The sequence below is a fragment of the Diadema antillarum genome, unplaced genomic scaffold (genome assembly GCF_040938485.1).
Source record: "Diadema antillarum isolate AM-2024a unplaced genomic scaffold, OU_Dant_1.0 seq00000637_RagTag, whole genome shotgun sequence".
Lineage (NCBI taxonomy): Eukaryota > Metazoa > Echinodermata > Echinoidea > Diadematoida > Diadematidae > Diadema > Diadema antillarum.
Window position 1 is genome coordinate 1,475,325 of NW_027271554.1, and position 14,815 is coordinate 1,490,139.

Sequence of the window (14,815 nt, forward strand, 5' to 3'; positions counted from 1 at the left end):
CCTTTCCCTCTCCCCATCCACCAATACTAAACCAGTGTTCCTCATGTCGCGCTCATATGACTGTCACACTCAACCAGTTGGGGGGTGAGTAAAAAAAAAAAAGCAGTCAACACGCAGACTGGTGAACAACCACAAACTCTGGACAATCATTGGTGCATTCATGTGAGTGATACCAACACATATTTGATGACAATCTGCACAGGAGTAGAAGAGTTGGTGCCTGTCTGTCCAAAGTCCACTCCCTTTTCTGCCACCATCTTTCCTTTTCCTAAGAAAAGCAAGAAATGTTTGTGCAAAGGTCTCGGACAACTGACCTCCGATCATTGATGTATCCATGTGCGTATCCAAGAGAGTCTTCATCATACATCAAGATGTGAGCATCTACCTTTTCACTTTTTAACATTAGCATGTGACTTTCATAAAAATCACTGCTGCTTGTTAACAGTTAGACTGGTACCACTATCTTGTCTTCCATCATGATCCATGCCAGGTAGTCAAGTCAAGTCAGCGTGGTTGAGAGATGGGAACGCGCACCCTGCAACAACTACCCACTCAGGATGGAGACTGGTTATCCCATGTTGTCCAGGACAGTCTGTGCAAGCTGCTTGAGCTGCGCCGAGTGAGAAGAGGTCAGAATGGTGTCCACCAGCTTGGGGAGAGACGATTCCCCGAACGCCGTCCTGAAAGCTTCCGCTGTAGGGAGGGGATGGCAAGAAGAAACTTGAAATTAAAGAAATGAAGCAAAAAACATTTTCCTATCAATGAGACAAGAGTAGACTGGATACATCAGTTGCAATCATCATTAGCACAATTATCACCATTTATAAAACTTATTACAAACTATAAGCACCACCACGTCTGACATGATCATCACCCTCTTACCAGCATCACCACAATTTATGTTAATCATCAGCAACATCATTCTCATGACTATCACCATGATAATATCTATTGCCTTAATCATTATCTTCTTCCTCATCACGTCATCATTATCACCATTATCATATTCATTGTCACCATTAGAATCATCCAACTGTTGACACAGACATTATCGTCTTCATTATCATTGTCATCACTGTCACCAGAAACAGAGACTTTCCTATCAATGAGACAAGTACAGATTGGATACATCAGTTGCAACTATCATCATCACCATCAACACCGTCATCATCGCCATCATCACTATCACCATATCCTTATCACCATCACCACCATCACATCGCCATCATCATCACCATCACCATATCATCATCACCATCATCATCACCACCATCATTACCACAGTGATCACCACCATCATTACCATCATCACCATCACCATCACCATATCCTCATCACCATCATCATCATCATCACCATCATCATCACCATCATCATCACCATCATCATCACCATCATCATCACCATCATCATCACCATCATCACCACCATCACCATCACATCCCCACCATCATCATCATCACCATCATCACCATCATCACCATCCACATCATCGTCACCATCATCATCACCACCATCATCATCATCACCATCACCATCACCATCACCACCATCATCATCATCACCAAGCTCATTACCATAATGACCATCACCATCAGCAATCACCATCATCATCACCATCATCATCACAATCATCATCACCATCATCATCACCATCATCACCACCATCACCATCACATCCCCACCATCATCATCATCACCATCATCACCATCATCACCATCCACATCATCGTCACCATCATCATCACCACCATCATCATCATCACCATCACCATCACCATCACCACCATCATCATCATCACCAAGCTCATTACCATAATGACCATCACCATCAGCAATCACCATCATCACCATCACCATTATCATCACTATCATCATTCTCTCTATCACCTCTGAGCAATGCATGTATGAGTGTCTTACACTTGAGGAGGTGGACAATGGTCCAGAGAGAGATGTGGATGAAGCCGGCGTCCGAGCTGCGGAGGAAACGGGTCAGGTACTTCTGGAGCATGGAGATGTTGGCAGATATCAGCTCGGGGGGCAGGCCTGGCAAAAGATACAAAATATGAAAGCTGTCAATGGAAAAGTTTCACTGGTACAAGTATGTTAGGAAGCATCATTAAGTGTCTCAACATGGCTGGAAAGGAACTGTGTAAGATACAAATATGTGACCCGCTACAACAAAAGGATCTGAAAGTCGAAGGAGGTGGATTTTCTGAAAATGACATGACATTATTCCCTTACTCTTCTGCCGTAATTTCATATATACAATGTAACACAACTCATAAAATTCATCGGTTGCGGAGATATTGATGATTTTATGAGAGCACGTCGAGCGGTCTAGGAAATCAGCATTTTGAGAAAACCGCCTTCAAAGTTTCTTTCTGATGCAATCGTGATCAAGGGGAGGTAAGACAGTTTACACCTCTTGACAATAGGTCTGCTCATAGCAACCTCCACAATGTTCAATCAAGCTTAGCACCAGCAGTTTACACACGACCAATCAGCAAACAGGATGCCACGCACTGACCAATAAGATCACTCCCTCGTTGCGAGGGGCAGAGTCTATCTGCAGCGTTAAATAAAAATCTTCGGCCAAGTTTCTGTTCCGTTGCATGTTGGAAAATCATGGCTCAGAAAAACATCAATTTCTCACCTTTCCTTTGATCATTTAAGCTTCAAAATTTCGGTAGATGATAGACAAAACATTAGACTACATTATCCTGAAAATAGAAATTCAATTATTTTGACAAATTCTGACGATCTGACTTCAAACTCGATTTTCTCTGCTCAGCCATCAGCAACTTTCAGATCCTTTTGTCGTGGTGGGTCACATATCATCATCACTATCATCATCCTCAAGTCATCATCATTATCGCTATTATCATTACTACAACTACTCCCCTTACTATTGCCTCCATTACCATTAATACTACTATATCATTGCTCTGATCATTTTCATCATCATAACTGTGACATCAAGTATATTTCAGCTTTAGATTTAAGATACAGATTGTCAATAGCTTTCGTCCGTTTCCTCATCCCCATAAGCAAGAACATGCGCGGAGCACTGGGCTGAACGGACATGGTGCCAGCTGCATAGTGACTCGAGAAGGAGAATTAATCAACTGTTTTATTGTCATATTGTCACAAGCCTACCACAATGAACAAGGAGTCAAAAGTGCATAACCTAAATCACCTCCTCTCTCACAGATATGCATTACACACAAATACACAAAATGGGACAATGAACAATATACAGGATATGTTATTTATGGAAATGGAAACGTGTGAAACAATAAAAGTATTTACAGGAAAATGACCTTAGTGTAAAAATAGTAAAGTGCACTTGGACTGTGTTGAAGAAATCAGTATGCTTGGTTCAGTCGCTGTTAGCAGTATTCTTTTGAGAACAAATGTGACAAAAGTGTCATTGTTCTTGTTTAAAGATGTTTGGAAACCATGAGGGGAAATGAGTCTCTGTTTAGAATGATGATGTCCATGAACATAGGCAAGGCTAAGCCGACTGAATCATCTGGGTTGTTTAAACAAAGTGTGGGAATGTCCTGAAGGTGAGGGGAATATTTTTGTGTTTTTACGACACCTTGAAAACAAAAGGGTCTCTGTTCAGAATGATAATGTCCATGAACGTGAGAAAGGCTATGCCCACTGAATCATTCACAATGCAGCTTGTTGAAAAAGGTGAGTCAATGTCACAAAGGTGAGAAGAATATTATTGTGTTTGTTCTTATTTCTTCAAATTCTAGTCATTTCTTTGACAGCATGCAGTAGCATATTTTAAAACCTTTGTGTGCCCATGTGCTCAGCGTAACTTGCCAGGCATTTTCATTGTCATTTAGTAAGCCATCAAAACTTAGCTTTATAATTGTAAAGTTAGCAAAGTGGATGGTGATTTGATTTGGGTTTATAGGTGGTTGGATGGTGTCGTATTTGTGCTGAGAAGTGGCCATTTTGGGTCAGGGAGCCTGGCAAGAGGTTAGGGTTGGGATGGGTGGAGGATGGGTTTGATGGGGGAGGGTCGATGTGGATGTAGTGGGCTAAATAGATGTTGGGGTTGTTAAGGGGGATGGGTAATGCCATGACTGAGCAGGGTGGTGGTGGTGGTTGGGGACAATGGTGATTGGGTGAGGTGGTAGATGGATAATGTGAGTTTTGGGTTGGGTAATGAGTTGACAAACAGTTGAATTGTGCTGGATCAGGCTGATCTTGCAGAGGTTGGGATAATGGGAGAGGATGAGGTTTGACAGACAAAGGCCTCATTTTAACGCCCAGGATCAGGGTAACTTTGAAGACATTATCTGGCAGAATGATCTGGCAGGTGGGGAGAAGGCTAACACAAACACCTGCTCACCACAGAACAGCTAACGAGGGCAAGTTTTGAGGTAAAGACGTCACAGTCAGTTCATCATCATCACATTCACCTGTTTACTTGACAGGGCAACCAACATCGTCATCTTGTGGTTACCTGAAGGATGGTTTGGCCTTATTTACCCAGGATAGCCTCCCTTTGAAGCTATCAGCACCCTTCCCTGCAGGCAGCTGCTAGTATCAGTACCCTTCCTTTAACCCACTGAAGACTGGTCCCGAGTATACTCGGGCAATTGTCTATGGGAAATGGATGTTACAGCAAAATCAGCCCGTCCTCAGTGGATTAACCAACGCTTAACACTGGCGATGGTCCCAGACTGGCGAAAGTCACGGATGGACTGGTAACTTTTCAAGAATCGCAACAGTTACTGGTCCGACATGACCGTTACAACAAAAAATTATGATAACATCATTGTTGAGCCAGTCAAACCAACAGAACAAGACCGGTAAATTTTAGGATCCCACCAGTAAAAAAATGGAAAAACTGGGTATCTACTGGTCCAACAAAGATGGGTTGTACTAGTAGAAAAGGGGTTCTAGTGTGCAGCCCTGCTTTACTGCAACAATCATACCAACATCATGGTCAGCATGAGTATTGCAGGTAGATAAAAAGCCCGAAACTCAGTGATGTATGGATAGGGCAGGAATTAAAGTTGGGATCTCTTCTTGTTTGAGACTCCCATAACTCTCTCTATCTCTGTACGGCATCCAACTATTCTATTGTAAGTTCGATGTATTGAGTGGCCCATATTCCTACAAGCTTGTCTTCTATATGGGTCCCTCTTTTCCATTAACGCAATTATTTTGAACGATCAGTTCCATATATGCAATTCTTTTGTTGTAATACAATGTGTTTTTTTTAATATGTATCGATAACAAACGTGTGTTATTGGAAATAAGATTTATTTGAATTGAATTGAACAGTATTCCCTCTTCCAGTACATAAATCTAGAACTACACGTTTAGAAGAGTTACCATCCCTATTAGCCCATCTTGGGAGTTTGAGTCAGAATTTGGCAACTAAGACGTAGACTGTCCATGAACCTCGGCTGAAAACAAAGAATGAAAGGGGCACACAAGCAAAAGACTGGGTGTGGCACACAAAACCAGCTCATCATAACCTACCAGTCAAGGATACAAACTTTGATGACCCATTTTACTCTGTTTTCCGATTCTCATCTCTTATCATATCTCTGCACATCATTGGCACTGTTTTTTTCTTTTTTTTACTTTAAGAACAAAACAAGAAGCGGTTGATAATATCAACCGACTGAAATTAGATAGTCAAGAGTGTGTACTGATCGCCCACTTATTTGTTTCGTATGTGTCAATCATGCATATCAAAAGGTTTGCAGCGAAAAACAAATATTGCTGCTCCATTGTCAGCATTACAGTAGACGGCATGCTATTGTTAAGATAGAGAAATATGGGTAATATCTGTCAATACAATGAATAACTCCCCCTCCCCCCCCCCCCATAAAAAAAAAAAAGAGAGGAAAAAACTACTATTGGCCTATTGTGCAATTTTGTAAAACTTGAGAATGATCCAGGCATCTTTGTGAAAGGTGCCAGGAATGTGAAATCAAAGCCTAGAATAAGACCTTGACATGTAACAGGGGTTTAATAAACACCATGATTATTACTCAGGTTTTTACTTAATTAACCCCTGTGTTTAAAACACAAATGTGTGATGTCTGCTGTTATCATGTCTGCTAAAGCACAGACTTTTCCTACTGATTAAGATGTCCCAAAACTCGTTGAAATGTGAGAGAATGATGCCAGACAAATGATGCATGGGTGACAGTGCGTTAGTGGAGATGCAGTGCACTGGAGGGTATTTACAATGGTCTTCTTTTCTTTTCTTCTCGAGTCACTACACAAGTCCTGTCCAGTGCAGAGCGCAGGATCTGGCTTTGGTGTTGAAAGTCTCCAGATCATTTACAATGGTGCAACATGCGCAAGGTGCAGCCAACAGCATGTTGCATGATTTGTGAATACCTTTGATTTCAGTTTATTTATTTTATATATTTTTTATATTCTTATATATGTTTTTGTTCATTTATCTTTTATTTTTTCTTCATATTCCAATGTTCTCACATCTACTCATGTAAAAAGTCTGTAATTCAGCCTGCGGGCTGCTAGAGATGTTGCTTAATAAAAAATACCTTTTCATTCATTCATTTAATGTCACAAGCTTAAACCTGTGCAATATTTGTTACAAAAATAGGTCGATGAACTATCATGTCAGCTGGAAAACTCTTTGATCCCTCTTTCATCAGCTGTACAGACGACCATGTGAATCAAAGCAACTAATTGGGTTACTCTATAATCTTCCAGTGGAAGATGTGTAGTGCAGTTTGGTTTCTCATTGCTGTGCACTTTTTGCACTCAGGTGCTTTTTGGCACAAAAAAAAAAAAAAAAAAAAAATGAAGAAGGCACTCATGACTCATGTCAGCATTTAGGGTTGGCTACATTCTTGTACCAATTCTATAATATTCAATTATTTCACCCCGTCATATTACAATAGTCTTGATGTGGGACTGTTACATCTTTAATGAAACTTTTAACCCGTTGAGGACGAGTCCCGAGTATACTCGGGCAAGTGCTTATGGGAAATGTGTGTTGTAGCAAAATCAGCCCGTACTCAACAGGTTAATGGGATTGTCTACTCAATAGTACATAATATTAACCCATAGAGGACAAGCAGACTTGATTTGCTATAACATGCATTTCCCATTGACACCTCTCTGGTATACTCAAGAGTAGCCTTCAATGGGTTAAACAGAGTTTAGGGAGACATTGGTCTGATGTCACAGATATAATACAACAAATTGAAACTAAAGTGCACTAGCCCTAGAAGGGTAAGGGTGACAGTTCACATGAACTCTTATAACTTCACAGCCCAAGTGTGGTGCCCCCTTTTGGTCACTCACTGAATAACGCCAGCTGCCCGATGGTTCCAGCGCTGTTGTACTGCACATCCCGACTGGGCGAGCACGCGGCCAGGTTGACCAGACGACTGAAGACCCGTCCGTCACCAATCCCCAGGAGCACTCGCTTGGCCTCGTCTGGAACACAGCGCAAACAATTGAAAATTTTTATGATCAGGATGGTTTATCGCAACTGATTGGCTAATTGCCCAATGTCAACATAAATGAACATCAATCATTGGGTGTTTGAGTAGCAGCCATGATAGAGAAATCCTGAGCACACATACTTGGTTAACACTCAAACCAACAAGAGTACAAGAGTATGTATGCCTGTGATATTTCATTATAGCTCAAACACTGAATAATAGGTGTTCATTTACATCAATGTGGGGCAATTTGTCAATCAGCTCCAATAAGAACAACTCGACACAAGAATTACTACCGGTAATTATTCAAAATTAGGACGGTTTATCGGACAACATGGCAAATTCACAGCATCATGAGAAATTACATAGTCTGTAATTACAAATGTACATGGTCATACATAGCTTTGACCATAATTTTAAAATAGTGACATAAGTACATATCAATAAAGGAGCACGTTTGAACAGGGAACCCAAGTCTTACAATACAAATGGCAAGCCTGTAGATAGATAATTAGGAATGTAATATGTATATAATGAATTGACACGGTGACACAAGTACGTGTACAGGGCAGTCAAACTTACTCAGTTCTACAGGTCTCATGGCAAACTCAATCCTATGATCTACACGACTTTGCCGTAGTGTAACTTTCATCTCTTCACATATTGCGCATATTGCACAAACTGTTAATCTATTGATTCGCACAATTTGCAATCGTGTGAAAACTATGTACTGCACAATGCCCACAGCGTAGCAAAGTGCAAAGATGCATCCATGGACTGACTTGTTACTGACTCAAATATCATCAAATCACCTTAATTTTCATCTCTTCAAATGAGACCACAAATTGACGTTGCAGTTACAGGAAAGAGAGATATTGTAGTTACAGAATTCTTCTTCTGCTTCATGATCACTGAAAGAACTTTGTCCTGTGAGGTAATTTATTTGACAGTCTCTGGCTGCATTTATCAACTTTCCCCTGTTTAAACGGCTTTCAAAAGCTGTTTCCAAAGCCCTTTCCAAAGCCGTTTCCAAAGCCCTTTAGAAACGGCTTCCAAAATAGTTGCGTTTATCAACTCTTTGCAAACACAATAACTGGCCTGTCACTGCACAGCTGCATTGTGCAATTCCACCCGGGGAGAAGAGGTCATTAAGGCGTGCATTGTTCGTAACTGCAGTATAATACCACAAAGCCGTTTCAAAACAGCTTTGCGTTTATCAACTTCAAAAGGCTTTTACAAACAGGTTTCTGAAAACCTGTTTAGGAAACCTGTTTGGAAAGCCACAAATTTGCGGCTTTCGAAAAGGCTTTCCGAAAGGGCTTTCAAAACAGCTTTGCGTTTATCAACTCGTAAAAATTCCTTGAAAGCTGTTTGGAAAACCTGTTTCTGCTCAGAAAAAGAGTTGATAAACGCACCCTCTGTTGTACCAATTGACTGTTTTCGCACAGGCGGATCACCAATCTGTTCGTTCTCTGTGGACAGGGAAAAAGAATCTTGTTTGGGGGCACTGAAGACTCTTGGAGAATTGTGGGAGGAATGGGTCAACAATCATGGGAGTTGCATTGGCCTTCACCGGCCACCTTACCGTGTCCAGCAATGATGGCCAGGGCTGCGGTCACTTCCGTCTGGACGCTAGCTGGAGAGGTGGACTCAAGGAACACGGTGATTAGTCCGTCAAGGGCACCCGAAGTGAGAATCATCTGACATTCAAACAAATAGATCAACATTCAACACCATTTATGAAATCTGTGTCTTTAATATATGCAACACACATTATGTCTGCCTCAGAGTTATGTATGAGCCTTCTCTTATTACCTCCGCCACGCAGGATATGTTTTTGCTTGTGTTGGTTTGTTTGTTTGTCTGGGTGCAAAATAACTCAAAAAGTTGAGAACGGATTTAGATGAAACCGGCAGGAAAAATTGATAATGACACAAGGAATAGATGATTAAATTTTGCCAGTGATCCAAGAATTTTTATGAATTTTTAAGAGACTTTTTATTTCTTGGCATATATGGTCAATGAACTTGGGAGTTCAAGCTGCGCATATTTGAAGTTTGTGTACAGGCGCTAAAGTGCATGTTCTGCTCAAGGCTCTGCAACCTTACCGATGTCTTACTCCCGGCTGCCAGGTTGCGTAACGTTCCGGCGGCGTGGCAGTGAGCGTCCCACAGCATTGGCTGCCTCAGCACCACCGCAATCTCCTCCAGGAATCCGTGCTCCAAGATGGGGATCTGGGACCAGAGGAAGAAGGTGCACAAAAACCAGATCATCCCCAAATTATTACTTTATTACCTCCGCCAAGGGAGGAGGTTATGTTTTCGTTACCGTTGGTTTGTTTGTTAGTTCGTTCATTAGTTAGTTAGTTAGTTACTTAGTTAGTTTGTTAGTTAGTTAGTTTGTCCGTGTGCAAAATAACTCAAAAAGTAGTTGACAGATTGGGATGAAACTTGCAGGAAAGGTTGAGAATGACACAAGTAACAAACAATTAACTTTTGGTAGTGATCCGAGGATTTTGGGGGAATTTATGAAGGATTTTTGATATTTTGGCAGGTAGGGTCAATGAACTTGGGAGTTCAGGCTGCGCGTATTTGAGGTTTGCCTGCGCGCACTAAAGAGCGTGCTCTAGTTTCTGCTGGGGTGAGGCGCACTGTGCAGCTGAGGGTTTATGACGTAACAAAGGCTTCAATATTGGGAAATCAGGCAACTTTTCAGCACACAATGCTACAAGTATGTATGGGTGAAAATCACTGATATCTCTATGGAAGAACAAGATCAGTGGTGAAAATGATTTGCATGCTTGGCGGAGGTCTGCGCTCTCAGAGTGCTTCTCTAGTTACTTTTTTTTTCCTTTTTTTTTTTTGCTGGATCAGAATTTTGCTTCTAACAATGGAAGTCTCTAGTGAGTTGCATCCATAAAAAAAAAGGAGAACTTGCCAAACACGCCTACAGTGTACTTGCTCCAGCCTGTGTCATAGGGACCACTAGAAGAGCAAAAAGAGCTAAAAACACACTTTTGCCTGCAGCAAACAACCATTCTAACAATTGATGCTACATTGTTCTTTTAACTCACTAAAGCAGGCCTGAATGCACACGTTTCTGTACTTAAAGGGATAGTATTGGTGGAGATGAGGATTGGGCTTTTAACTTTTTGCCAGATACCACAAACCACTTCTGAAATAGTACAGAACATACCATCTATACAAGGAATTCAAAGTTTATTTTGGAACGGCTGAGGCATCCAAAAACAAAGTAAAATAAAGAGATCGTAATAAAATGTGGGTCCCATCTTTCATGAGGATCGCTCTGTTTTTGATATCTCAGCCATCTCAAGACCAATTTTCATCAAATAAACATTGAATTCCTCTTGGAATTACATGTTCTTTCATAATTGATTTAAGAGGTTTCTCGTATCTCATACAAAAATATTAGAAACCCGAAGATGGGTCTCAACCAAAACTATACAATCCCTTTAACTTGAGCGTTCATGACAAATCCTTCCTTGTCTATTTCAATCACAACATAACTCTTCTGTGTACACATTTTCACACTGCCTTAACAAGTTTTCCCCATTGTCACCAATATGACTAAATAATAATGCTAATAAATAACACTGTATGTAATGCTTCATACACTTAAGAATGAAGAGGACAATGAACTTTGAGTCACATGACCACCAGTTGAGAGAATACCATTACCTCATTGAGTCTGTGGATGGACAAATTGCGTAACGCGGCGATGGCAGCTGACAGCGTCTCCTTTGAGCTGTTCCTGATGATGGACAGTAGAGGGGGTAATCCGTTGAGCTTCACAATGGCTACCTGATTCTCATCTGTCAGAGAAAAAAAAAATAAGCATATATGAAACATTGTTGTTTAATCAGATACTTGTATGAAAATTTAGACAATATCTCAGACTTCATAAGTTTGTTCAATATCTGAGTGCATAAAACTGTATAGTGTATTAAATGTTTCCTGAGAGACATTTCCCTTCATATCTTCTTTGTTTATTTGCAGGAAAACTGCTGAAAATCCTGGAGAATTGCCATACTGGACATTGCAATTACCATGCATCATCTTCCAAATACTGCCATATCACAATAATTCAATGACAACAATGCAAGGAGGCATGTCAATCAAAGCATCAAAATCAAGAGGCAGGGGGTTCAGAAAAGCTATCTGGGAGGATTTTGCATGTTAGATGCATTTCAATTGGTAGAAAGAGTATTCACAAAATCAGGGAAGCTTTTAAATCCTTTAATCAGTGTGTGAAGTGTTTTGGTTTTGTTGATTTTTTTTGTGGTTTATTTTTTTGAGGAGCCTCCTATACAATCAGGGATCTTCCCACTAACAGCAATGTCATTCAAACTACAATGTATATGCTACCAGAATGTCAGTAAGATGATGCCAAGGGAATAACAGATTTAGGATCAATGTCATATATGTGAATGTACATACAGTGTGACTAAAAGAGAGTGGAAGCTCTCCAATGTAGGTCCAGCATTTTCCCTCAAACAAATAATCCCTCTTTCATTACGGTTGGGAAGATGTAAGTAAACCCAGTGGAGCGTTGCTTCAATGAAAGTCAGTGAAACACAAACCAAACGTCAGCGTAAAATTTTTCGGCAAATTAGCACAACTGGGACAGACACTAAACACAGGGAGCAGAGTGACAGTGAGTCACCAAGACATGGTTGTCCTCTTGGGGTCCACAAATGAGTTGTCTACATCTTGGCTTGTCACATGACTGTGACATTGATTGCTTTATATCTTCATAAACTTGTTACTGGCGTGCCCTTATTTCATAGGAAAGTTAATAGGTATATCAATAAAATTTTCCAAGAATCTGTTCCAGATATCATGCTCTCTCTAACACTCAACTGCAGACTTCAGAAACACATTACATCCTTCTCACATTACATCACCTGCTTGTAGACCAACAATTCAACAAGTTTTTTTTTTTATCTACAGACTTGTCTTTTTGTGTAAACAAACAAACAAACAAACAAACCGACAGACAAATCCAACGTACATGTGGAGTCTTTACAGGTTATCATTCATTTTTATTGTGTTGTTTCGTTAAGTTTTATTGCCAGGTATAAGTTGTGGTTCAAAACTTGTCTCGAGTCTGCTGCACTGGTCTTGATTGATGTAATATATAAGATGGAAATGTGCATAATTTAATTGATAAGAACTAGAGTTCATCAATTTTTCACTGAAGTTTCACTTTAACAAAAAAATCACTGCGGGTTATAGAACTTCAATCTGCTTTCACTACTAATCACTATGTCTTCCACAGTTGCCTAAAAGGTAAACTAACAGGGCCGAATGAAACAAAACAAAACATACAAAGACTTCATTTTCAATATGAGAACAAATACACTTTATATATTGAAAAAACGAAATGTATATGATTTATAGCAGAAATTCACACAATACATTCAATTCTTTGTTAAACTGTTTTTGGTTTTTCAAACTCTTTCATCACATATCATCAGGTCTCAGTTAGCTGCGAGTCTGGCTTGGAAGGAAGGTCACTTGGCTACTCAAGATCCATATCAGCGATTCTTGTGCCGGGAGTCTCACGCGCCCACGATAGCATCGATGAGTCAATTTCCCTGAAAGTGCTATGTTACGTGCAAAATGTAGTCTTGTCCCGTAAGGAATCGCAAGGAATCCAACGAAAGTCATCCCATAGTGTCATCCGACACTGCTATCAAGTTATATCAATTAGCACCTTTATCTGCCAAGATGCGTTGTAATGAGTCAAGATATACAGCGTTGTACATTCTAGCCTGAACACATGGAGAAGACAATTTGAACTCATGATAGACGTTTAAATTGAAAAAACAGATATTGAATTAAAGCTTATTATCATGTCCTGGTCTGTAGAAGCAGGTAAAGGAATTTATGATTAAGTCTTGATGGTAGGCTACCCTGCTCAATGTAATTACTGTGAAGTCTGGCATTGATACCGCGACTAAAGAGTTGATTTAATAAAAGCCTGTGAGTCACTGCGATATCAGTACCAAATATCCATGCTTTCTCCAGTCACCGCAAATCGAACCCGACAATGTGTCCCACAGACACGAAGACACAATGCTAGCGATCGCTGCACATCAGATGAAACTGAGCATCATCATATCTGTAGTTCCCCCTGCTCACTCCCCCATGCTCCAATGGGGCCAACACATGTAGTGCAATCACAGCTGTAATTTATAACACGTAAAGATGATTACAATTCCAAAATTGTGCCATCTGTACTTTGGTACTCTAAATGTTCACACAAGGGTACATCTTGTTTATTTTGCCATGTCCCATTCATCAAAATTTCCTCAAAACAACAAGCTCTGTTCATGATTGTTGGATAGAAGTTTAACCCTTTGTATGATTTGCATGCCAAATGGCTCAGAAAAACCCTATAGCATATTTCACACTGTCCAAAGTCCCTGGCACAGAAATGGTTTAAGGGAAACCCCACTCCTTGCTGGCGTAGACAAGTTTCATAATAGATAAGTAAGAATACAGTCATACAAATAAAGAGTGACAAAGGTTTTACGTTGAAATGGTCAAGAAATATAAAAGAAGGTTGCAAAGTCTCTTGTGTTTTCAGAAAACAGTGCTACTGGTTAATATCACACATGCTGCTCAGGAAAAGAGACTACTGTAAAACATATTAGCGGCAGGAAATTTTCGCTGTTAAATTGGAGCCGACAGCCTTTTTTGTGGCATGAAATTTTCGCTAATTGCTACTGCCGTTCAATGCATATTGTGAAGACAAGAACTTTTGCATGAATTTTAATTTTGCGAATCTTGGCGCTCACGAACTTCGCGAAATTAAAATGCACGCGAACATTCCTCGTTTTACAGTATAATGTAATTAATCCATAAATATCACGTATTGGTTAGCTCATACTAAAATACATACATGTAGTATGCACATTTTGTCTTTTTGGTCAGACCCGTGGCAAATTTGACACCTACCACCCCCCCCCCCCCTTGCAAAGGGTCACCTGCGCACTGTCGTCACAAACGAAGGATGATTTCATGAAAGATTTCTTCTATTGATTCTAAAATAAATAATGCATCAATAGCACATTTTCTTCATTTATGTGGTTGCGTCTGTATGTGTGTGTGTGTGTGTGTGTGTGTGTGTATGTATTGTTGCTATTGTCACCTTTAGTTTTTGCTCATAAATTAGTACTGAGCGCAAATGAAGACTTCAAGCACTTTGTTTTCTGAACACATATCATTCTATGGGGAATGAATGGTACAATTGTACAAATGAAGACTGAGAGGGCATTCCAATATGATTCGCCGCTCCTTTTGAACAGACATCAGCTCATGGGA

The 14,815-nt window shown here is 40.3% G+C and overlaps 1 protein-coding gene across 1 annotated transcript in view; it reads right to left on the reverse strand.

The window, feature by feature from the left end:
- Nucleotides 1-568: 568 nt before the first annotated feature.
- Nucleotides 569-14,815, reverse strand: part of LOC139736360 (uncharacterized) — a 74,159-nt gene continuing 59,912 nt past the window's right edge. Inside the window, exons 9-14 of the mRNA XM_071647115.1 lie at nucleotides 11,165-11,298; nucleotides 9,575-9,700; nucleotides 9,052-9,166; nucleotides 7,324-7,458; nucleotides 1,921-2,046; nucleotides 569-693 (exon numbers count right to left, since the gene is read on the reverse strand). Of these exons, the coding sequence (XP_071503216.1) occupies nucleotides 569-693; nucleotides 1,921-2,046; nucleotides 7,324-7,458; nucleotides 9,052-9,166; nucleotides 9,575-9,700; nucleotides 11,165-11,298 (761 nt within the window). The remainder of the gene's footprint in view (nucleotides 694-1,920; nucleotides 2,047-7,323; nucleotides 7,459-9,051; nucleotides 9,167-9,574; nucleotides 9,701-11,164; nucleotides 11,299-14,815) is intronic.